The 23,408-nt window shown below is 39.5% G+C and overlaps 1 protein-coding gene across 1 annotated transcript; it reads right to left on the bottom strand.

Annotated features, from left to right (window-relative positions):
• Positions 1-722: 722 nt before the first annotated feature.
• Positions 723-21,873, bottom strand: aldh1l2 (aldehyde dehydrogenase 1 family, member L2). The gene is made up of 23 exons (XM_063005340.1): positions 21,805-21,873; positions 18,927-19,071; positions 16,272-16,506; positions 15,488-15,653; positions 15,290-15,391; positions 14,237-14,326; positions 12,869-13,003; positions 12,309-12,434; positions 12,135-12,226; positions 10,998-11,145; positions 10,767-10,886; positions 10,549-10,676; positions 9,984-10,134; positions 9,810-9,880; positions 7,896-8,001; positions 7,681-7,768; positions 6,903-6,996; positions 6,630-6,729; positions 5,078-5,176; positions 4,702-4,867; positions 3,600-3,705; positions 3,123-3,322; positions 723-3,035 (listed from the first exon to the last, which is right to left on the bottom strand). The coding sequence occupies exons 1-23, from the start codon at positions 21,850-21,852 to the stop codon at positions 2,980-2,982; spliced, it is 2,772 nt and encodes a 923-aa protein (XP_062861410.1). The 5' UTR covers positions 21,853-21,873; the 3' UTR covers positions 723-2,979.
• Between the last annotated feature and the right edge of the window lie 1,535 nt (positions 21,874-23,408).

Raw genomic sequence — 23,408 nt, forward strand, 5'->3', positions numbered from 1 at the left:
CGAAAACCGCTTTCGCGGTAAAAAGCCGCTTTCGCGGCTTTCGCGGTAAAAAGCTGAAACTGGTAATTCATTAACTAAGCCGTCACTTATACCTCTACAACCAATAGAGAGAGTTTTTCATTGCCAGCTCACCTAAATGACGCACATTAGCATATATCGCTTTGGATTAGAGGAACAACTGAAATTCCGCCCAAAATCTGAATTCGGAAACTCTGATTGGTTTATACAGCTGTTTATCAAGGCCTGAACCATGATCTCTGAAACAAATGCACTGGATCCATGGAGTTGTTTACGCACGACACCATGATGAAATAGAGTGAGCAAAACGAATAAATCTTTACCATAGATAAGAGCACAGCTCCTTGATTTGTTTCCAGTGAATAATTCGTTTGAAAAGAGTCGATTCTGAGTTGTTTTTACTCAGTGATTAGGTTTTCTTTTTCACAGACTGATGTGAAGAAATGGGGGAGGGGTAAATTTCATGTGTATGGACAGAGTCTGACAGAGCTTTAGAACCAATTGACGTTAAGTTTTAAGGTACCGTCACTGTACAGGTTTTTAATACATTTTCCTTTCAACATGGGAAGGTTTGAGACTGCATTAACTAATAAATCAGGCGTTGGCTACAAAGTCCATTTTCTGACCAATAAATACTCAACACATTACAACAGAATTACCATATGTATAAATGACTTAAAAACACATAGAAATCGTAATGCATTTTCATAATTTATTGTTCATAGAAATTCATGTAGCACTGTTGCTGTACAGTAGCTGCTTGGCAAAATAAATACTGTAATCCCTGAAATTATTTATTCTTACATAATACATTGTTCACGGTGAAGTTAGGAAAAGCTGATTTTGACAGTGACAATAAACCTTTATGAATACTGAATCTACACCACATTGCCAAGAGTATGTGGAGCCTGTTGGGACAGCCCATTTCAAAAGTACTGTATAAGCATTTATATTGAGTTGCTTGCTTTGCTTTTTGATATTACAACAGCCTTTCTTCTTGTCAAGGCTTTTAAAGCTTTTAAAAAGATTTTAAAAGTGTGGATCTGTGGGAATTCGTGCCCATTTAGGCAAAGGCAGAATCCTTCTGTCAGATCAGTGATTTGCAGTTAACCCTCCCATACACTTGTCTGTATATATTGTTTGGTCATTTTTACAAACTAAAAACATGATGTGTTTCCTGACCGGAATACAAAAAAAAATCCTCAAATGGACCATATAGCTTAGATCTATAAATATTTACATGTATATTCATTTAAAACAGGAGTCGCAAAAGTCACCTGACATTAAACAATCTATGCTGGTGATGATGAATGTTTTAAAATGTTGGCATCTTTTTAAACTATCTAACATCTTTCTGTAGTTATAGGAAAGCAGCCTACGTTTAAACTATCAGATTTGTATACACTATAGAGCCAAAAGTATGTGGACACCTGACCATGAGCTTGTTGGATAATTCATTCCAAAACTATAGGCACAAGTCGCCTGGGAGTCATAGCAGTCTTTTATGCTCACACGCAACCACTAAAGAGTGAAATGTAGCCCACCACTAGGTTCGAATCTCAGCGGTGCTTTTTAGTGGTCGGGCAGAAAGGGGGTGGCTAAAGCCATGCGAGCAGGGTATTCCTGCCTTGCGCCCAGTGTAAGAAAGTGAACCTGCCGCGACCCTAATAAAGCAGGTACACAAGATAAAGCAGCTGATGTAAATAAAAACAAATAAAAATGAACCACTACTGAGACTCTAAAAACACCACCAGTCTAATTGGACTCTCTATTCATACCACTGAGCCTGACAAAAGAAAGCCTGGATAGGATATCACCCTGTTTCCACTGCAACAGCGACACCTACTGTCTGATTGTGGTGCCGATGTAGGCAACGGAGAAATGTAGAAGTCTGGCACTCGACTGCTTTAGTCCTCCCAATAAAGCGCAGTCAATTTGTATTCCGCTGCTGAGGGATACCTGATTGCATCTGAGAAGAGCATGTCGCTGCCCATGCCTCTTTCGACACTTGCCCAACCCTCCTCTTCTCACCCCTGCATTCTGCACTGGCGTCTCTTCCGCCAATCAGGGTCCTTACACAGCGTATGAAGATCCCACCCACACATAGTCCGGTCATCCCGCCCGAGCAGATACAGTGGCCAATTCGTATCTGCTGCAGGCACTGCCAATTATGCCCGCCAGATGGCAACCTGTGGCAATGCCAAGTTTCGAACCGAGGAGTTCAGAATCTCGGCGCTGGTGTGCTAGCGGAACATCCCGCTGCGCCACCTGGGGGCCCAAGAAATATTTTTTAAACATCATTTTCTTGGTGAGACCATTAAAGGGTTAACCTAATAATTAGGGACAACATACTTCTTGGCTTTTTAGTGTATGACATCAACATGTCTTTGCTAACTTAATGCTAACTAGAGCGTTTAAGCAAAAATAGCATGCATGACAATGACTGCAACTGGAAACACAACTGTTAACAATACTTAACATCAACGGTTATGACCAGTCTTGACAGCATACGACATCTGACATGACAGGTTCATGACAAGGTTATGTCACTGTCATGATACATGGTTGAGTACTGTTTGAGTAAAGTGTTACTGATTTCTGCCACAGTCAGAATGCTACTTTTTGGATAAAATGATGGCAAAACAGTCAAACATTGGCAGTGTTTGTTGATGGCATTTTCAGAAGCTAAAATGCCTTTGATCCATGTCCTTGGTGTCCACCAGGAGTGCACTGAGCTGCCTTGGCATGGAAAACTCTTCCCTCTCCAAAGAGAAAGGCGTTTCCTGAAAAAAGAATAAAATCGTAGGCACAAAATCTAATCGTGGAAGGGATTGCTATTTCGTCTTCGTCAATCCAGTTTCAATCCAAAGCCTAGCGTGGCGTCAGAAAAGTGTGAGCAGCAGTCCCACCCACAGCCTGGCAGTCTAGCAGAGTCCAGCAGCAGCAGGTAAAGTTTTACTCTCAGTACTCTACAGTAACTGCTTTGGTCCGTAGATATTCATGAAGAGCTTCCTCACCTTTAAAACAGCCACAAGGACCAATTAATATAAGTGTAGTGTACAGGACATGAGCTAATTTTAAATATATGGCTTCTGAGTGCTCACCAAGATCCTTTCCAAAGCCGGACTGCTTGAAACCTCCAAACGGCGCAGCCACGTCTGTCTTGTTATAGGTGTTGATAAAGACAGTTCCAGCCTCCAGTCTCTCACTCACGTACATGGCTTTGTTGATGTCCCGTGTAAAGACTCCAGATGCCAGGCCAAACTCTGTATCATTTGCTCTGCTCAATACGCCATCCACATCACTGAGAAAAACAGAATGAATGATTGGAGTAGTTCAATAATGATGAACAATGCAGAAGTTTTTTGATAAATTAGGTACTAGGTTCGAGATATACACATATACCTGTATGTGTGTGTATTCTGACTAGTTCTATGCACATAATCATTTGATGTTCCTTTTCCATATAAAAAAGAACATCAAAATCCTATCACAGCTGCATTATACCGCTATATATACTATTTGTAATTTTTGTAAAAAAAAAAAAAAAAGTTATTTTAATCATTTAAAACACATCTTACCCATCTTTAAATTTGGATACCACCATGACAGGACCAAATGATTCCTCTTTAGCAATGAACATGTGATCCTCTACATCTGTAAACACTGTAGGCTCCATGAAAAAGCCTGCACAAATATACACACATTGGGCTTGTTATTTACAAGCAAACCTCTAATACTTGAAAAGGACATTTAAACAAAAATAACAAATTTCATGGCTAATTAACACCCACCATACAGATAAAGATCAGACACTTATGCCTGGTTCACACTACACGATTCTGGCCCTGATTTTCGCTCGCCGACTGGTCGGCGCTAGATTTGCCGGCGATCAAAACTCGGCTCTTAATCGCTATGTGTGAACTACTCAATGACTCGATCCGAGCGGCTCGCCAAGCACTCGCTGAGCGTTCGGTGACTGAGGAAATACTGTATATCTAGCATGTCAAATATCTGGATCTGAGTCGCCCAACTGGCAATGAGTGCTATGTCGAACAGCCAATGAGAACGCAAGATACGACGTGAGGGGAAACGCAGGAGAGGAGTGTAAAAAGGTGCGACAGGGGCATAATATAGTTTATATCAGAATATATCGGCACACGCACAAGTTTTACAGTATTTCTGACCTTATCATTCTCTACAAAACATAACACCAACATTGCATTGCAAAAAAATACTTATTAACCTCCAACTCACTATAGAACAATCCATGCTGTTTGCGTAGCCAAATCCACTCAGATTCATTTATTTTTCCTCTTTGATTTTACGCTGCACATCAGCGCACAAACTTTGATCACTTGTTGACGTGCATTTTGGGACATGGTATCATTAAACCTTTCGTCACTTCCCACGTTTCTTTTCGTGACAAAACATAGTTTGGGTGACCAGAGAAGCTCGTCTGTGATTCCAGTTGGTGATAGATGGTGTAGTGTGAAATCCCCTATCGCCGATCTGTCATGTAGTGTGAAAGCCACACTGACTTGAAAGACTCCCGATTACAAGAGATCCAGTTGTGTAGTGTGAACTGTACAGCGACCTGACGACTTGGAAAGTCGTGTAGTGTGAACTTGGCATTAGGGATTCTTTAACTTTTAAATTCATGTTGTTTGTCTGGGGTCTTACCAGGTCGGTCAACCTGTTTTCCTCCGTAGATAAGAGTGGCACCCTCCTTTACACCAATATCACAATACTCCAACAGTTTATCCAGATGGGCTTTGTGGTTCTGGGGGCCATGGTCTGTGGAGCGGTCCAGTGGATCTCCGATCTTCATCTTCTTAATCTCTTCAACCTGTGCATGAGAGTAGATTTTGTAAACAGTATGGTCCATGTAATGACATAATGATGTAACTACAGATAGTTGCTATTTAAGTAATCAAACGGGTAATGCATATTTTATTCCAAAAAAAAAACAAATTAATAATGGTCATTAGTTTATTAGTGTAGATGTGTTAGTGAAACATATATACATAAATAAATAAATATATACACATAAACCTACCACACGACTGATGAACTCATCATGAATGGATTCCTCTACAAACAGTCTGCCTGCAGCTATGCAGTTCTCTCCCTTGTTGAAGTATACAGAATTCATACCCTACAATCACACACACACACACACACACACACACACACACACTTATTACACACACAAGATTTGTCTAATACTTAATACATTGTTCTTCTTCTGCATAGACTACTTACACCTGTCACCTTCCTTAATAATTGCACACAGGGCCGGCGCTAGGGGGGGGGCTGAGGGGGGCATTGCCCCCCCAAATTGTGTCTTTGCCCCCCCCAAGCACAATGCAAGCAACGGCTATTTTTAAAATTATCTCTGAACCAATCACAAAAATGCATTTTGTTTTACAGTGTGAAGATATTTCCTTGCTTATTCCTGATTGGCTCTTTGAGTCATATAAAAATCGGCAGACTGCCCCAAACAGTTCAGTTCGGCAGTATATGTTCTGTTAGTGTGAGCGAGAGGCAGGTATACTGGTAAACACTTTTTTTTTACAGAATTAGTATTCTTTTGTTTTCTTTATATTTTAATTTCCCAATAATATAAATATTCTCACTCATTCCTATTTCCACGTTTGAATATTCTCAGTCTGTGTGTAGGTACATTTGTCAGCTTTGACTTAAATTTGTATTAAAGCCTTTCAAGAAATAGAGATGTTCTATTAGTAATGGCAATTTAATTAAGGGGGCGTATTAAAATGAAATACAATTAGATAATCTTTTTTCTCCATTTACATAATCAACATGTATTTTTTAATCATTGGGTTTTAAGTTTAAGTTCGAAAACATGCATTTTTATTTCTTTACCTCATACATCACTTTAAGCCAGTATCAATAGCTTGGCTGTCATCATTCATGCACAAATCAAGCCTTGAATATATTTCTGGCTTCAAAAACATGACTATCAACATGCCCCCTCATTAGGTTTTACTGCCCCCCCAAGCAAAGCAGTCCAGAACCGGGGCTGATTGCACAACTTTAGAGTGACTGGCAAGTAATGTCGAAGGGTGTTTTACCACTGTTTTATTCTGGCATGGAAGTGGGTCTCATTCATTGGGCAAAAAGCAGGAAACACCGCAGACAGGTCTGAGGCGATACAAGACTTAACAAACATGCTTGTGCCTCAAAACTCAAACTAGCACATGTATGGGTGTTTTAAATTTTCCAAAATATATCCTGCCTTTTTTTTTTCGTAAAAGATTTGGACAATTTTGGCTTTGGCCCATTTTTGGGAGCCTGAAGTGTAGGAAATAGTTTTAATATTTGTTCCCTATTATTGCAAATACAGCACAATTGTTCTGTAAACGTTTGTAACAGCCATTCAGAAGAAAATAACTGTCAGCAGTTTATTTGAATATGCAACAAAAACATGCATGTTTAGCATTTTGTTGTTTGATGGACAGGTTTCTGATAAAAAATGAACACCCTTGCCTTTGCTTAGTTTAATACTGCATGACTGGCTTACTGAAGTACTTCTGATGAAGCATAAAACCGACATGACCAGTATTATAATGCGTGTGGGTTCTTACCATCCTCACAGCCTTGTCCATGTCACAGTCACTAAAGATAATGAGAGGGGATTTACCACCCAGCTCCAGGGAGACTTTCTTCAGGTTACTGACCGCACAGCTGTAGGAGAAAATGGCATTTCAATAACTAAGATTATTTAAAAATATAAATATAATTTTTTAATCAACCATTGGTTACATGAAGATATGCAGACCAAACAACGTTTATTTTTTTAAATGGAATGGTGTTAGAATATTGTACATTTTATAAAGAGAAGATGATAGTGACTTTACCTTTTCATGATCTGTTTCCCAATGGGAGTAGAGCCAGTGAAGCCCAGCTTACGGATATCAGGATGATCAGACAACCTCTGTCCTACCATTCCACCTGAGAGACATATTTATCATTATCATCATTTTATGTGGTTAAGACTATTTAAAAGTAAAAGTAACCTGCTACAAGTATGATTTGAATGTTATTTGAAAAGTAAAATACATGACACTAAGAGTTGTGCAAAGGCACCATCAAACCTGAGAGAACTGGGGATTAAATTACCAGCTGAAAGTGTAGAAATCTTCTTGTTCATATAACTTATGTAAAATGTACCAATATTTTTTCCATGAATCAAATGTTTTCTGTGTTATTTAGTGGGTGATAACAGTTAGTAAATGTTATAAATACTTAATATGTATAAAAGTATTTAGTATTAAATTGGTATTAGTATTGTATTTAATATTTAGTAAAAATTTAATATAAGAAAAATATTTGGTTCATGAATATTATATATAATTAGGGCCCTACTAAATTTACAAGAAAATGTGCTTAATTTTACGAACCTCCTTTTTAATAAATCACAGATTTCATAGATTTTTAAACAAAATTGCCTAATTTCATGGCAGTCATTACATTACACGCATAATTGAATGATAGAATTAGTGGAAGCTGCAATACATAGCACAGCCTATCACCGACCTAGCTTTACCTCCTTCAAGCCACACAGAACTAGATGTTAATATATTTTTCTGGAACTCAGTGTAAGAAAGAGACCTGTGGTATCTGTGGTGTGATTACCTGATCCTGGTATGATATTGATGACACCTTTAGGAATGCCTGCTTTAGCTGCCAGCTCAGCAAACTTCAGTGCTGTGAGAGGTGTCACCTGTATTTGCAAATAAAATACTGCATCTATTACTATGTTCTATCTAGGATTCACATAAAATAAATAAATTTCTCTCACTGGACTGCTTTTTTTAAAGACATTTTAGTTGTTTTTACGTGTGTTTTACCTGTGCAGGTTTAAGGACGAGCGTGTTTCCAGCAGCTAAACAAGCTGCACTCTTCCAGGCCAGCATCATTAGAGGGTAGTTCCATGGAATCACAATAGCACAAACTCTGGTTCGGAGGGGAAAACAAAACAATATTTCAAAATGTGATTCATTTAAATGTTCTTATTTGCCAAACTGAAAGTGTAATTGTAATTCTGCATTGATATTTTTGGTCAGCAAAGGCGGCACTGGGACACGTCTTGTTATTGTTAATTCACTTATTGCCAAGTTCACACTACACGGCTTTCCAAGTCGTCAGGTCGCTGTACAGTTCACACTACACAACTGGATCTCTTGTAATCGGGAGTCTTTCAAGTCAGTGTGGCTTTCACACTACATGACTGATCGGCGATGGGGGGTTTCACACTACATGATCTATCACCAACTGGAATAGCAGGCGAGCTTCTCTGGTCACCCAAACTACGTTTTGTCACGAAAACAAACGTGAGAAGTGACGAGAGGTTTAATGATACCACGTCCAAAAATGCATGTCAACAAGTAGCGAGCGATCAAAGTTTGTGCGCTGATGTACAACGTAAAATCAAGGAGAAAAAATAAATGAATCTGAGTGGATTTAGCTATGCGAGCAGCATGAATTGTTCTATAGTGAGTTGGAGGTTAATAAATATTTTTTGCAATGCAACGTTGGTGTTATGTTTTGTAGGGAAAACTTGTGTGTATGCTGATGTATTCTGATATAAACTATATTATGTTTCTGTCGAACCTTTTTACAACTTCTCCCCTGCGTTTCCCCTCACATCGTATCTTGCGTTCTCATTGGCTGTTCGACATAGCACTCTTTGCCAGTTGGGTGACTCAGATCCAGATATTTGACATGCTAGATATCTCTCTTCGGTCGCCGAACGCTTGGATCCAGTTGTTGAGTAGTTCACACATAGTGACTGAGAGCGGGGTTTGATCGTCGAGCAAACGCCGAGTTGTTCCCGAGCCGGAAAATCTAGCGCCAATCAGTCGGCAAGCAAAAATCAGGGAAAAAATCATGTAGTGTGAACCAGGCATAAGGTGGGATGTCTGCGACAATTCAGTTCTCCAAAAAAAGATAAGAAAACTTCAGAATTAGCCAAGACCGGCAATGCAAAAGCAAAATCCCACATAGGAAACCTAAAGATGGCAGATAGCAGTTCACTGTAAAGAATTAGATAAACTGTTTATATCCAGGAGTGTAAAACTTGTAGAAACATATCCAATAGGTTTTGCAGCTATAATTGCTGTCAATGAAGCTTCAACAAAGAATTAAATAAAGGGTCTGAATATTTTTTATAAATAAAACAGTTAAAGTATAAGCTCATGTTATTGATGTTAGTCAGCAAGCCTGTTTTTATGAGATGTCAGGTAAAGATGAGGGCATTTTTCAGCTTGAATGATCATTGATATTCATTAATAATGTTTATTATAATGAGGGTAATTATGTAGAGAGAGTTTCCTTGACAATCCAAAAACATATTCTTTTAAATGGATTATAATATTGGGTTTGTTGTTTGTTTATTTGGATTTTAACGTCATGTTTTACACTCTTTGGTTACATTCATGACAGACACACGGTAGTTACTCGTTACACAAGGTTCATAACTTCTCAAGGTTATATCGAACACAGTCATAAACAATTTTGTATCTCCAATTCACCTCACTTGCATGTCATTGGACTGTGGGAGGAAACCGGAGTACCCGGGAAACCCACGCAGACACGGGGAGAACATGCAAACTCCACACAGAAAGGACCCGGACCGCCCCACCTGGGGATCGAACCCAGGACCTTCTTGCTGTGAGGTGACTGTGCTACCCACTTAGCCACCGTGCCGCCCTATAATATTGGGTAAAAATGTTCAGTTTAGGGGGACAAAAATAAAAACTCACCCCAGAGGCTCTTTTTTAGTAAAGGTCAAGTTGCGGTTGGGTCTGGCCTGGTTGATAGGTATTGTTGTGCCCTGTTGGAGACAAAATACATAGAAATGATACTTATGTAACTTTGAAGTTTAACGTCTTGTGCTGTATAAGATCAGTAAGACTTAAATCCCATCACACACTTACGTGGATTTTGTCACACCAACCAGCAAAGTATCTAAAGGTTTGAATGGACATGCCTACATGAGTCTTCAGTGCAAGTGTATACACAGCACCTGAGTCAACGGCCTCAATAGTAGCCAGCTCCTCCTGATGTTCCTCCATAAGATCAGCCAGTCTGCACAGACACACAGCAGATTATTAATGTAAATAAAAATCAGTATAGGGAGATCTGAGGTGAACAAACCCTATACATATGGTCTACTAAAGTTTATTAATTTTTAAACAAATCTCACATGCTACAATAAGTATATAACTACTTATTAATCAAGGTTTTTAAAATGGAAGAAAATTCTGTATCTGTTTTGTGAAATTGTATCTGTTTTGACTAATTCCCATTTGAAATTAGTATGCACAACAAACTTCTGAATCTGAGGCACCCTTGGTAAATATTAATGAAAACTGTGCAATTAGCACAATTAATATTTAAGAAAAAATGTATATTCAGTTAATGACATTGATCCCAAGATAATAATCTACCCAACAGTAAGTGTTCTATTTATATATTTTTCTTAATGAGTACAGTCCTTACTTGTAGAGCAGTCTGCCACGGTCACGAGGGTTCATCCTGCCCCATGGGCCCACCTCAAATGCCTCTTTAGCAGCTGCTACTGCTCTGTCCACATCAGCAACAGAGGCAAACGCCACCTTACAGATCACCTTAAGGAAAATATCAAAAAATGCTTTTATTAGACACGAGAAAAAGATATAAGATATGATGACACGCATGTGCATGTGTGTACGACTAACCGAGCCATCAATGGGGCTAATAGTGTCGTAAGTCTTTCCATTTTCAGCATCCTCAAATTTCCCATTGATGAAACACTGGTAGGGCATCTTCAGTGTCATGTTATTCACATCTTTTGTAGCCTAGTAAAAAAAAGATGATGTTTTTAACCAAGTAAATATGAATGAATATAAATGACAGTGATAAAATGTTCAAAAAGCCTGAAGGAAGTTGCATGCCTGAAGGACACTTACATAATTAATGGCCAGCTCTTCCTCCTGGTCCTCCCCTCTCAAACGACGTACAAACATCTGAATAAACTCTTGGAATGAGGTAGCCATGTACACATCCTCATTCTGCAGCTGCACATCTCCACACTTTTGCTTGATCTCCTCCACAAGTCTGTTACCCACATGCACATACTAAGTGTTAATTAATCACTCAATTATCATGTCAGGAACAGTATCCAGCATAAAAACTGTGCTAATTCAGGTATGCGGACTTGAATGATCCACTGTGGTGACCCCAAAAAAATGAAAAATAAAAAAACAAAATTTTATAGGCCCTCGGGTGGCGCAGCAGTCTATACCACTAGATGACCACTGCAGTGCCGGTAAACGGCTGGCCATCTACACAGACATGATTAGCTAAGTCCAAACTATGCAAAGAACTGGTGCTTTATCTGGGGTGTATTCTGCCTTGTGCCAAGCGTTTCAGCACAAAATGAGCTGTAGAAACAAGCTTTATTACCTTTTGTAATACTTTTATTTCTATCTTTCATTTAAAATATGAAAATAGCTCCTTTTATTGAAGTACAATGATACAATTCTAAATATTTTCTTTAAATATATAGTGGATATGAAAAGTCTAAACACCCCTGTTAAAATATCAGTTAATCATATACCATGAAACACAGTAGACACTCATCAACAAGTGATTAAAATATGGAACAATAGTGCAGTGACAAATCTGGTCCAGGAGGCTGCTAAGAGGCCTACAGCAACATTAAAGGAGCCGCAGAAATTTCTCGCAAGCACCAATTGTGTACTACATGTGACAACAATCTCAGACTCATTCTTCATATTTCTGGGCTTTGGGGTAGGGTGGCCAAATTGAAAAGAATGTAAGAAAAGTGATGTCTTAACATTTAATAGGGATGGTGATCTTTATTGTTTTTTTTTACTTTTAGTTCTAATAAAAGGAAATATAGAAAGAATAAGCAGAAAAGACAGCCTGTTTTGTTCTGGTTTTCCAGGGGTGCCAATATTTGTGGAAGAGACTACAAAGTCATACAACAGGTAGAAAATACTGTGAAAGGTATGGTAAATAATTAAGTGTATTTTATTTTAAAACATTTTAAAGGGACATATTTTAAAATTACATGAGATTACCTGACCACATCCATAGATGCAGCCCCAGACTTAAAGAAATCGGTTGTGTCCTCAATTACTGCCACATTGCTCAAAATGCTCTTCCAGATGACCTGTAAAAGAGTAGAATATACTTCGGTAAATCTGTGTTTTTATTAGCATATTTTCCCTTGTGCACAATAGTAAGCCACTCACCCTTATTTCCTCTGCCATCTTCTTCTCCTCCTCAGTGAGCTCTACACTGGCGCTATCTCCTGAAGAAAAGTATTTGGAAGCTGGAATCATCTTTCCATCTTCAAATTGCAGATTCTTGATCTGGAGCTGCACAAACAGGACAAAACATGTAAGTATTACAGATGTTTTGTAGCTTGTGTCTCTGCTCATCATAATTGACCTAATATGTGTTTTTAAATCCCTTTTGTATGTGGCCTCTCCACCCAGTCATCAGGTTACTGCTAACTATTGTATAAAAAACACCAGACCCTGGTTAGGGGCGCAGAGGCTTCAGCTTTTCTAGAATCACTAGGCGCACTGCCGTAGCACACCCCGAACAGGACAAGCTTTCTTGTTTTAAAATAACATGTTTCATACAAAGCTGCATGTGAATAAACTGTCAATACTGTCAGTCAGTGACACCACCAAATGAAATCGGTTTTGCCGCATATCGTGCTCCGGTAGGAGGCAACATGTGTCCAGCCTTGCTGTGAACGAAAACTCAAAACACTTAGTATGTGATTGAAGCCTAAGAGTCTCACCGCTTTTCCATCTGTGCCGAAGAGCACGAGGCCTGAGCTGGTAATGAGTCCGGGTTGAGATGCTCCATTCACTTCCAGAGGCTGACCTGCAGGAACTGGACCACTCAGCAGTGAAGAGCCATACAGCGTCACTGGCTACGAAACATACATACATACACACACTAACTCAACGCCTTATACACGGTCACAAAAAAACTTACAGCAATATTAAAAAGCTGTTAGTTAGGGTGTGGTAATAGAGCATAATTGTTTGACATGTGCTATATCAAGGGTTCTAAATTTTGGTCTCATGTCATTTGGTGTCATCACTGCATGTGCTTTTTGTTTATTCTTTTTTTCTGCAGGGTCTGAAATCTGCCTTTTGGTCATTACATACACAAGTGCCCTGTCCTGTGTCTGTATACCCTCTGTTCTGTACACCCTCTGTCCTGCTGCTGTATACTCTCTCTTTCTCTATTGGTCCTGGTAAGCAAAATTGTACTTATATATCAGGGTTATATAACAGGCAGCCAAACCTCTCTGAAATAGAGATGGAGCCTGTGTCCCAAATGCAGCACACTAATTACTGCTATTCAGCCTGACTGAAAACCATGCCAGAAAAGGAATAGAACTGTTAAGTGTAATAATACATGTGTTTCAGTTTAATTAGGGACACAGTCAGAGTAAATGGCACGCCAGTGCATAAACTCTGCTACAACCAGAATGGATGCTACTAGAAAACAAATCTGTATTTAATTATATTTGTTGTACTATTTTGTTCTCTCACCGTGTTATTATTGACCTTTTTTACATGAGCAAACAGTAACAGACATTTTTTCCAAATTTGTGAGAACAGTTTGGGGAAGGCCCTTTTCTTTTCCAGCATGACTGTGCTCCAGCACACAAAGCAGGGTCCATAAAGGCATGGTTGGGTAAGTTTGGTGTGAAAGAACTTAAATGGTCCACACAGTGACCTGATCGCAACCCCATCGAACAGCTTTGGAATGAACTAGAATGGAAACCGTAACCCAGGCCCTCTGTTCCAACATCAGTGTCTGACCTCAAAAATGCTCTTCTGGAAGAATGAGCAAAACTTCCCACAGACACACTCCACAATCTTGTAGATAAAACATTGCCAGAAGAGTGTTATAGCTGTAAAGAGGGACAGACCTTATAATAAACGAATTTAGAATATGTCATGAAAGCTCCTGTAGATTTACTGTGTATGTGTATCAATACTTGTGTACATTTAGTGTGTAATACATGTGATTAACTAGATTGCATGTTACTAAGCCCTAAAAGATCATTTCAGCAGGTCGACCATTTCTACTCTCTGCAAAACTGACATTTATGAGCATAAAAACCTGCATTTATACTGAGCACAGTTACCTGTCCATCAATGACTGCCCACGCTCCAGGAACTTTATCATGGCCACGAATCCAGTTATGTATAACTTCAGCAGGCTGAGCCATGTTCACCTAGGGGGTGGAAAGAAAATAAATGAGTATGAAATGACCCTATGTAACCTCTAGTTGCTTTTTTAAGCAGCAGTAGTAAGATGACAGCTGCTGCTAACAGAACCACATCCCAGGCGTCATGAACAAATATGAACAATAGAAAGAGTCATGTCTACAACCCAGTCCCTTTTTACCTGTGTAATGTCATGTTTCATGTCTGTGTCTGAATTAGCATGTGGATTACTGGTTAACTAGAGTAAGAACATTTGTTGCATAGGGAAGATCACTGGTCATAACAAACACATTTGCCATTCTTTCTTTTTTCCTGGATCCACCCTCAATCTTGCAATCATCTAGTCATTTCCACTTCCAGACTGTAAATCCACTGCTGCTTGCACAACTCCTGATCTGATCAAGGATAACTGGATCACCACACGCCCCCTCCAACACTTGTCCAATTCTGCAGCCACTTTTTGTCACCTGTCTGTGTTGGGTTCTTACACAGAGCCATATAGTATATGGAGAGCCATGCTAAACTCAATGTGTCATGTTATCTATTGACTTTTTTTTAGGAGTGACCAGATGTTATTTGGGTGGAGGATACTACTCAACACTGCAATGATACTAACAAGGTAATGACATGGTAGTGTGTTGTTCTGCTATGAGTGTATAAGGTACAGCAGTGTTGTTGGTATTGTTAAACACCTGCTGAGAATCTAGCACTCCAAGCAAAAATATAAAGCCAACTGCATTAATGGATATGGGTAGAGGGGGTTGACAAAGTGTACTAAGCAACAGATGGGCTACCGTAACTGTATACCCACAAAGTGCAGCTATATTAAAGGTGTCCATTGAAGACCGATGTTCCTGATATGTTCCTAACAAGGGCTTGGTGAGTTTAATAAACAATTACTGTATGTTACTGTTTACCATAAACGCCTAAAAACACATGTACTATTATATTTGTGTGTGTGTGTGTGTTACCTGAGCATTAGATTTATTTTGAATGCCCTCATAACTGGCACCCTCCTCAGGCTGAGGAATTCTTGGAGCTTTGCCATCTGCTATGAGCTGCACTGCATCCACCTGTTAAAGATAGCATATTTATGTGTATGGCAGTACTGTAAGTCTAATCACATGCACAAATCAGAGATTTTGACAAGTGCCTGCTGATGTGCTTACCATTGCTTTAATTCCCTCTGGGAAAAGGAAGCGGTTATATAGCGTGTCCACTGTGTCGTTGGGTTCCACTGGACATTCCTTCTGGAGCAGGATAGGACCAGTGTCCAAACCATCATCAGCCCAGAATACAGAAAATCCTGCCTTTTTATCACCCTCAATCAATGTCCTGCAGGTGTACACAGAAATATTCACATGTAGCTTGTTATAGCACTTATGAACTAATTTACAGTCAAGTGACATTATTATGACCACTTCCTACTTTCGATGGCAGCATTGTGTAGCTAATGAAGGACGTCATGTTTCGTGAGCTGGCTTGGTAAGTATTTAAGGTGTGCGATAGGCTGTCTGCACATATATCCCTCGTTGCTCATGGGTAAAGGTACCATGGGTAAAATTGTCTTTCCTGAGGCGGATGGAATCTTCTAGCAAGACAATGCGACATGTCACACAACTAGAAGTGTCCAACATTGGTTGGAAAAGCATGACCAAGACTTCCAAGTACTACCCTGGCCCCCTAATTGAACTCAATTGAGCATCTGTGGGACCACCTCGATTGTCGTGTTCACTCTATAGATCCTTACTCACACACCCTCCAGCAGCTGTGGGATGCACTTCAGTCAGCATGGCTCCAGATACCTGTGACAAGCTACTAGTACTGGTAAACAGTATTCATCGAAACCAAAAAATGTTGACCCATCAGCCATGTCACAATGTATAGTTTCAAATATACAGCAAGGCATAGTGCACAGTGAATAAGTACAATTGTAATGAAGATGTATTTTACCAGTTGATTGCAGAGGCTCCTCTGTGTCTGGGCAGGATAGAAGGGTGATAGATGACAGAGCCGAGCTTGGGATGGTCGATCACGTTCATGGGGATGAACTGGGAGCAGAATGGCATGACATTAAGTTCAGCACCAACCGCCTTGTAGGCATCCACCACCTCCGGAATTGGTTTTCCCTTCACACGCCAGCGCGGGAACTTAAACACAGGTGTGCCGTCTTTCTCTGCTGCCACAGCTTTTTAATAAAATAGAATGCTTTTAATTGTCATATATACATATACACATGTACAGTACAATACATTTGTTTCTGCATATCCCAGCTTATTTGGGGGGATATTTATGAACATTATGCTTGTTCTTTTCTTATCTTGCATTTATAGCGTCAAATTAGGTATGCAGACCAGAATGAGCCATTGTGGCGACCCCAAAATACAGGGGCGGTCAAAAGAAGAAAAAAATTACTTGCATAACCGTCTGGATGCTGACTGGCCATATGATGCTTTAATATGTTTGTAGGAAACCAGAGCACACTGTGCAGTTTGGGGTTTGAATCTCAGTGCTGCTATGGGCCAGCAGTGTCTACACAGCAAGGTGTTGCTGTGACTTATGGGTAAAGCCCTATCTAATTCACAGCCGTGAAATTGGTGTTTTGCCATGTAATATGCAATTTGCTGGGAATTTTTGACTTTAAGGTTTTTTATTCTTGTAGCATTCAAGTGCCTCACTTGTACTGATTAATTTGCACTATGAGGCGGTCCTAGCAATCCTACAGCAATTTAGTTAGCAATCGGTTAGTCAAAATGTCCAAAATGTCAAAGTCTAAAGCAGCTAAAAACATGACTCGGGTAACTGAGTTTGGAAAACTCTCAACCAATTCTGTGGGTGTCAAAACACGGACAAGTATTTTCGTATTTGAGACGGAGCCTCACACCGTCGCTGGATGTTTTAGGTTTACATTCAACAATTAACGTAGGCTGTGCTGTGAAGTGTGGCTTCCATTTATTCTGTTATTCTGTTCCATTTAAGTGTTAGGTAATCACTGCCGTGAAATGCGGCACTTTTCTTTAAAAATCTGTGACATCTGTGATTTTTGGAAAAAAACAAGGTCTGTAAAATTAAGCACATTTTCCTGTGAAGGTTACTACTTATGGGGCATGGCCAAGGCCCTGCAATGGTCTGGCATCCTTTCTAGGGTGTTGCACTTAGTGTTTCCCAGTGGGACTGAACCCACCATAATCCTGACAAGGTTAAAGTGGCTGATGAATTGGAAAAAGAAAGTTGATGGTTACAAGTATTTGACGGCTGATAGATTTACACAGCTGATAAACAGGTTTAACAGCAGAAATGCAAAAAGTCACAGATGTGGCACCCTGCCAGTAGTATTTTCAATAACTGCATGTGTTGAAAAGAGTCATGTTAGTGTGATTTTATGCTAGTTGGTATGTATGTGTGATATAACAGAAGGACTTTCTCACTCCCTTCTTCCTGCTTTTATGCAAAACAATGAAGTCGTTATACAGAGCCAGCTGGTCTCTTTTCTTTGACACCAGTGACCCCCAACCCCCATTCCGACTTACTATATACAGTACATCCTCTTACACTCTCACCTCCATGTGCATGCACTTATTCTACTCATACTCTACCGAGTGAAGTGGGCATGTTTAAATAAATCTTTATTCAATGAGCCATTTAAACAGCCCGTCTACACACTTTTTCTGTTTCTCCACTTCTTTGTAATAAACGTTGCTACTTCTTTGTAATATCCCAGGATTTTTAAAGCCCTGTAGACAAAGGCTAATACATACGTTGCTCCCACCGAAGCTGTGCCACATTACTTTGTTTACACTTGACACCGCTCATTGATATCAAGCCCGACTTACAACTGCTAGAGCCATGTTAACATTTATGTCAATGCTCTAGACAAATGGTCAAGACAGGGTTCGCCATTCACACAGGCCTGTAATTTTGAGGACTGCAAACTGATGTAATTGACTTAAAATAGCTTAGCAACTTTTAGCAACACTACAACACATTTTTTGGCAGGTATCAAACTATTTTACATTTGTAAACACACATTTAACTATGTTTAAGATTATGTTTTTATGTTAACAGGGAGTTTTGTGCTTACTGTTATTTCTCAGTACAGCCACATAACCTGATGTGTGTGACCACACATGATATGCATATAAGGTTCGTGCACATAAATAGAAATCACTGCCCACTGAGGTTAGATAATTTGATGGTCACAGATGTCGGTGCAACATGCTGCCTGATAACAGATTGTATAATTTTTTTTATTTATTAGGATTTTAACATCATGTTTTACACACTTTGGTTACATTCATGACATGACAGATCATTCCTGGTTACACACGATTCTTCGTTTTTAATCTCTAACACAAGTCATGGACTATTTTGTATCTCCAATTCACCTCATTGGCATGTCTTTGGATTGCGGAGGAAACCGAAGCTCCCGGAGGAAACCCACGCAAACACGGGGAGAACATGCAAACTCCACACACAAGCTGGAAATCGAACCCAGGACCTTCTTGCTGTGAGGCGACAGTACTACCCAATGAGCCACTGTGCTGCCCACCTGTGCTTTCCCTAATAGACTGTTATGGCCCTGATCCCCTCCCCCGTGCTGTCACTTACCCAGTGGGTCTGCCTTGCCATCCTTATCTGGAACAGTGAACACTCCCACCACCTGGTGTCCTTGCTTCCGTAGGCTTGTGTACACTTCCTGTCCAAACAGACTCTGTCCAATCAGTGCCAGCTTCAGCTTACTTTGGCAGCGAGTCTGTAATGGACAAAAACATCGGAGTCACTAAAAATGCCAGAACTTGAGTAACAACCTTCCTGCAGCATCAAAAACTGTAACTAGAAAGCCAAAAATGTAGTATTAAGCTACTGAATGTGCAATAAAAAATTATGATGACTCTACTTTCCAGCTCTTTCATTAAAATAGTATTAGGAATTATTGAATAGGCATGTCCTAATGTTACGATGGTAAAAAAGCTATAGTATTATTTTACACGCTTTGGCCAATTTAGCTCACTTGCATGTCTTTAGACTGTGGGAGGAAACTGGAACTCCCAGAGGAAACCCACGCAGACACATGGAGAACATGCAAACTCCACACAGAAAGGACCCAGATCACTCCATCTGGGAATAGAACCCAGGACCTTTTTGCTGTGAGTTGACAGTGCTACCCACCAAGCCACCATGCCCATGTCCAATATCAATTTACAGTAAAATTGTGTACTATTCATGGCCTGAATGTACGTTTATGATAAATAGATGTATGATGAACAATTCATCACTGTTAAAGTCTGTTTCTGCTTAGATTATAAGAATACATTTCTATCACAATACAGTTTTGTAATGGGGTCAGAATGTATAAAGGTTTGCAACTGCTGTATCATATTCTTATTTGTGTTTCCCTTTCATTTGTTTCATCTTAATGCTGAAGTAAATACTACTAGATTGATGAACTGAACAAACATTGGTCTTTTACTGGCTCTACTTCTTTTTTATTTTATCTATTTATGATTTTTTCTCTTTATCTCCCAATTTAGTCATATCCAATTACCTAGTTGTATCTCTGCTACTGCTGCAGACCCCTACCCTGACCGAACAGAGAACTACCTAGCACAAGTCTCTGAGATGTGAAATAGCCAACCACTTATTTTCCCTTGCATGAAGCAGGTTTAACCAGGAATCAGTATCACATATAGAGAGTCATGCACTGCTCTCTATTATTCCCCATCTTTTATGTAGGCGGCATTGGCCAGCCAGCAGAGACCGCATTTGCAGCAGCACCCAGCCTCAGACAAAGCCAACCATGCCGGTCTAGGTGCCTATAACAGCTGAAATTTGTACTTGAGCTCAAAATCTCAGCAGTAAGTCGCTCAGGTGGCGCAGCACACCTAGCACACCAGAGTTGGGGTTTCGAATACATCATATCGAATCTCAGCTCTGCCTTTCCGACTGGGCTGGGTGGCTGCATGAACAACGATTGGCTGCTGTTCATAGGGGTAAAAAAGTCGGACCATAGGTCCTCATAACTGGTGCAACTGCGGCCCCTGCTGGCTGACTGATGGCGCCTGCACAAGGCTGAGGAATAATGCTGATGGGGGTGTGGCCCTCTGTACACAGTGCCCGTCAGTGTATGAACTCGACTCGTGCAGGTGAGAAATGCAGTCTGTACGGACTGTACGTGCCGGAGGGGGCGTATGTCAGTTGAGAGGCGTCCTCAGTCAGCGGTGATTGGACACGACTAGATTAGGGGAGAAAATTGGGGGGGGGAAACCATTGCACCATCTGAGTGCCGCTGCCCTACTCCTGACCTCTTATCCCAATCTGTGTATACTGACACTTTTAACTTAATAAATCAATTAACTAATCTGTCAGCTGTCGTGCAAATTGTTTTGCTGACTTGTTTCTGTTTATTCCAGCTGTTACGGTTTGAATGACGTCTGCCATATTTTCATCAAACATCGATTTATGTCATTGGCTAGTTTATTGGTGTTATGTCTAGGGTGAATTCCTGACTTGCGTCCAGTGTTTCTGGGTAGTGTTGGATCCTGATCAGGTGGTGATGTGACCCTGATCAGTATTTATTGGGAAATTCTCCAGGTTTTTTTCACAAAGTTGAAAGCATATCATTTAGTTTAAACAGGTGTTAGCCAAGGGTGTGGCTGAAGCCCCTTATATATCCTAAATACTATAGGATATATATTGTATAACTATATATTTAAGACCATCAAATGAGCTGCTGTGTTATATCATTCTGACATGTAGCTGCAAATTCACACAGTGTTGGATCAGATCAGGGATGCAAATTCTAAAATGCAGACAGTTTGTTTTATGGCAGTCGTTACGCAAGGCAAGCTTTCTGGAGGTCTTTTTGATTGCGAAAAAAAGAAAAAAACGCCCTAAAGATAAGAACCTGACACCAGAGACAGACCCCTCATATAACGATAACCAAGTTGCTTTAACAGAAATCAGACAGTGACAGGCTTCCTTCAAAAACTGTTCTTACAAACGTACGTCTGGAAATATTTAATTAAATCAATATGACGATATTCACCTGTTAACATCGAGCAATATGACTTTCTAATCAGGTGTTACACTAAGGTATTTCTATCCTGACACTGGCTGATGCAACAAGCAAATGACTTTACTACAGAAAGTAACCAGACACATGCAGCAACGTGGCCGTAGGGAACGCTGCACAGCTCCACGGTACTCACACACACACAGCCGAACTACAACCCCTAACAGTGCAGCATTAAACATGTGTTACTACTGCTACTGACTTTATCCACTCATCAACACAAAACTGTCTAAGCACCCGCAGTATTACTGGCAATGCGAAGCCATATACGCTTTAGGTTAGTTATTACAGCACTACACATTCATTCATTCATTCGGTTGGCTGGGTTTTAATGTTTGAGCCCTGAACACTGCAATTTCCATTCATCGCTAACAGCAACAAAGCCAGCAGCTTACAGACGCAATGGTTACTCACTGAGCTGGTGGAAAATTTCCTAACGATCGTGCTGACCGTCCACAACATGTCGTCAAAGCCAAAACGTGCACAACACCACAGCTGAATACCGAATGAAAGTCCCGTGTGGACGCACACCTGCCCGGGAGCGTCTGTGTGTATTTGTGAGAGAGCGGCTCGGACTCGCTGCAGCCAGTTTATGACAGACGATTCATCTGAGAGTCGAACACTCAAAGGAGTTGACTCTCAGACTTTATCTCTCGGGATTTGAGAATCGACTCTATTCAGTGAAATTGATTCGGCTTGAAATCATAGACCGTGAACATATGCACCTTGAACAGGCTTACATCTTTATTTACTGTACTTAAGTGTATTTACACCGAAGGCTAAAATGCACCATAATGTAGCCTACTGTGCTTTTAAATATTAGAGTTCCTTGTTTTACATACCGGCCACAGTCTTTCATTCAGTCGATTTACGGTTTGTATTAATTATCGTGAACCAAATTATAGTGAACACGGTGCAGTGTCATTTATATGTTACTAACGTTGATAAACAGCTAGGAACAGTTGAACCAAATTATTATAATATATGTTGCACCATTTAGTTAAATATCTAAAATCCTGCCTTGTGTTTTAATCTTTGGAATAGATACATTTTTGGGATTCAACTCTTGGAATCGACTCTATCGATTCCAAGACCTCGAGATGGAATCGATTCCAACATTTTTGGAATTGAACAGTCTTATCAGACATTGTATGGACGTGCGCGCGTCAGTAGCCTATATGTGTATGTGTACGTGCGCGTTCCCGCTATACATCAGGTTACTCTAACGGATTGGGTTGAATATAATTAAAATGTAGTAAACAGTAAAAAACCATGGTCTACATTATGGCTAAATATGTAATAAATAATTATATGCATAGTCGAAAAACCAAAACAGTATCTGGGTAAATATTTAATATAAAGAGTTAACTACTGTATAATGCACTAAAGTTTAATATACTTTTATATGTAATTAACATAGTAACTATAACGCACAACATTTAATGTATCACAGTTAATTATGTAGTGCACCATGGTTAAAACCAAAATATATCATGGTTAACTATTTAATAAACAAAGTAACTATAATGCACGTGTTAAAACCAAAAAATATCACAGTTAAATATGTAATAAACATAGCAACTATAATGCACAACAGTTAAAACTAAAAAACCTCACAGTTAAATATGTAATAAACGTAATAACTATAATGCACAATAATTAAAGCCAAAATACATCATAGTTAAATATGTAATAAACATAGTAACTAAAATGTGAAATAGTTAAATACAAAAATATCAAAGTTAAGGATGTAATAAACATAGTAACTATGATGTGCACAATAGTTAAAATATATCAGAGTGAAATGTGTAATATTACTAAGTATATTGTAACATTACCTAAATATTTAAGATATTGGTTTTAATATGTTAAACATAATATTTAACATATTATAACCAAAATACATCATAGTTTAATATGTAATAAACACAGTAACTATAGTGCACAACAGTCCAACCAAAATATATCAGTTAAATATATAACAAACATAATAATCAAACTAGTTAAAACCAAAATAT

The sequence above is a fragment of the Trichomycterus rosablanca genome, chromosome 1 (assembly GCF_030014385.1).
Source record: "Trichomycterus rosablanca isolate fTriRos1 chromosome 1, fTriRos1.hap1, whole genome shotgun sequence".
NCBI classification, from domain to species: domain Eukaryota; kingdom Metazoa; phylum Chordata; class Actinopteri; order Siluriformes; family Trichomycteridae; genus Trichomycterus; species Trichomycterus rosablanca.

What these genes read in the sequence shown, in the direction of transcription:
- aldh1l2 (XM_063005340.1), bottom strand. Translation starts at nt 21,852, where the DNA reads ATGTTGTGGACGGTCAGCACGATCGTTAGGAAATTTTCCACCAGCTCA. An exon ending in GGGCAGTCATTGATGGACAG is followed by an intron (nt 13,004 to 14,236) that starts GTAACTGTGCTC and finishes TATGTTTCGTAG; the next exon opens with CCAGTGACGCTGTATGGCTC. An exon ending in GGGAAACAGATCATGAAAAG is followed by an intron (nt 6,730 to 6,902) that starts GTAAAGTCACTA and finishes TTTCTCCTACAG; the next exon opens with CTGTGCGGTCAGTAACCTGA.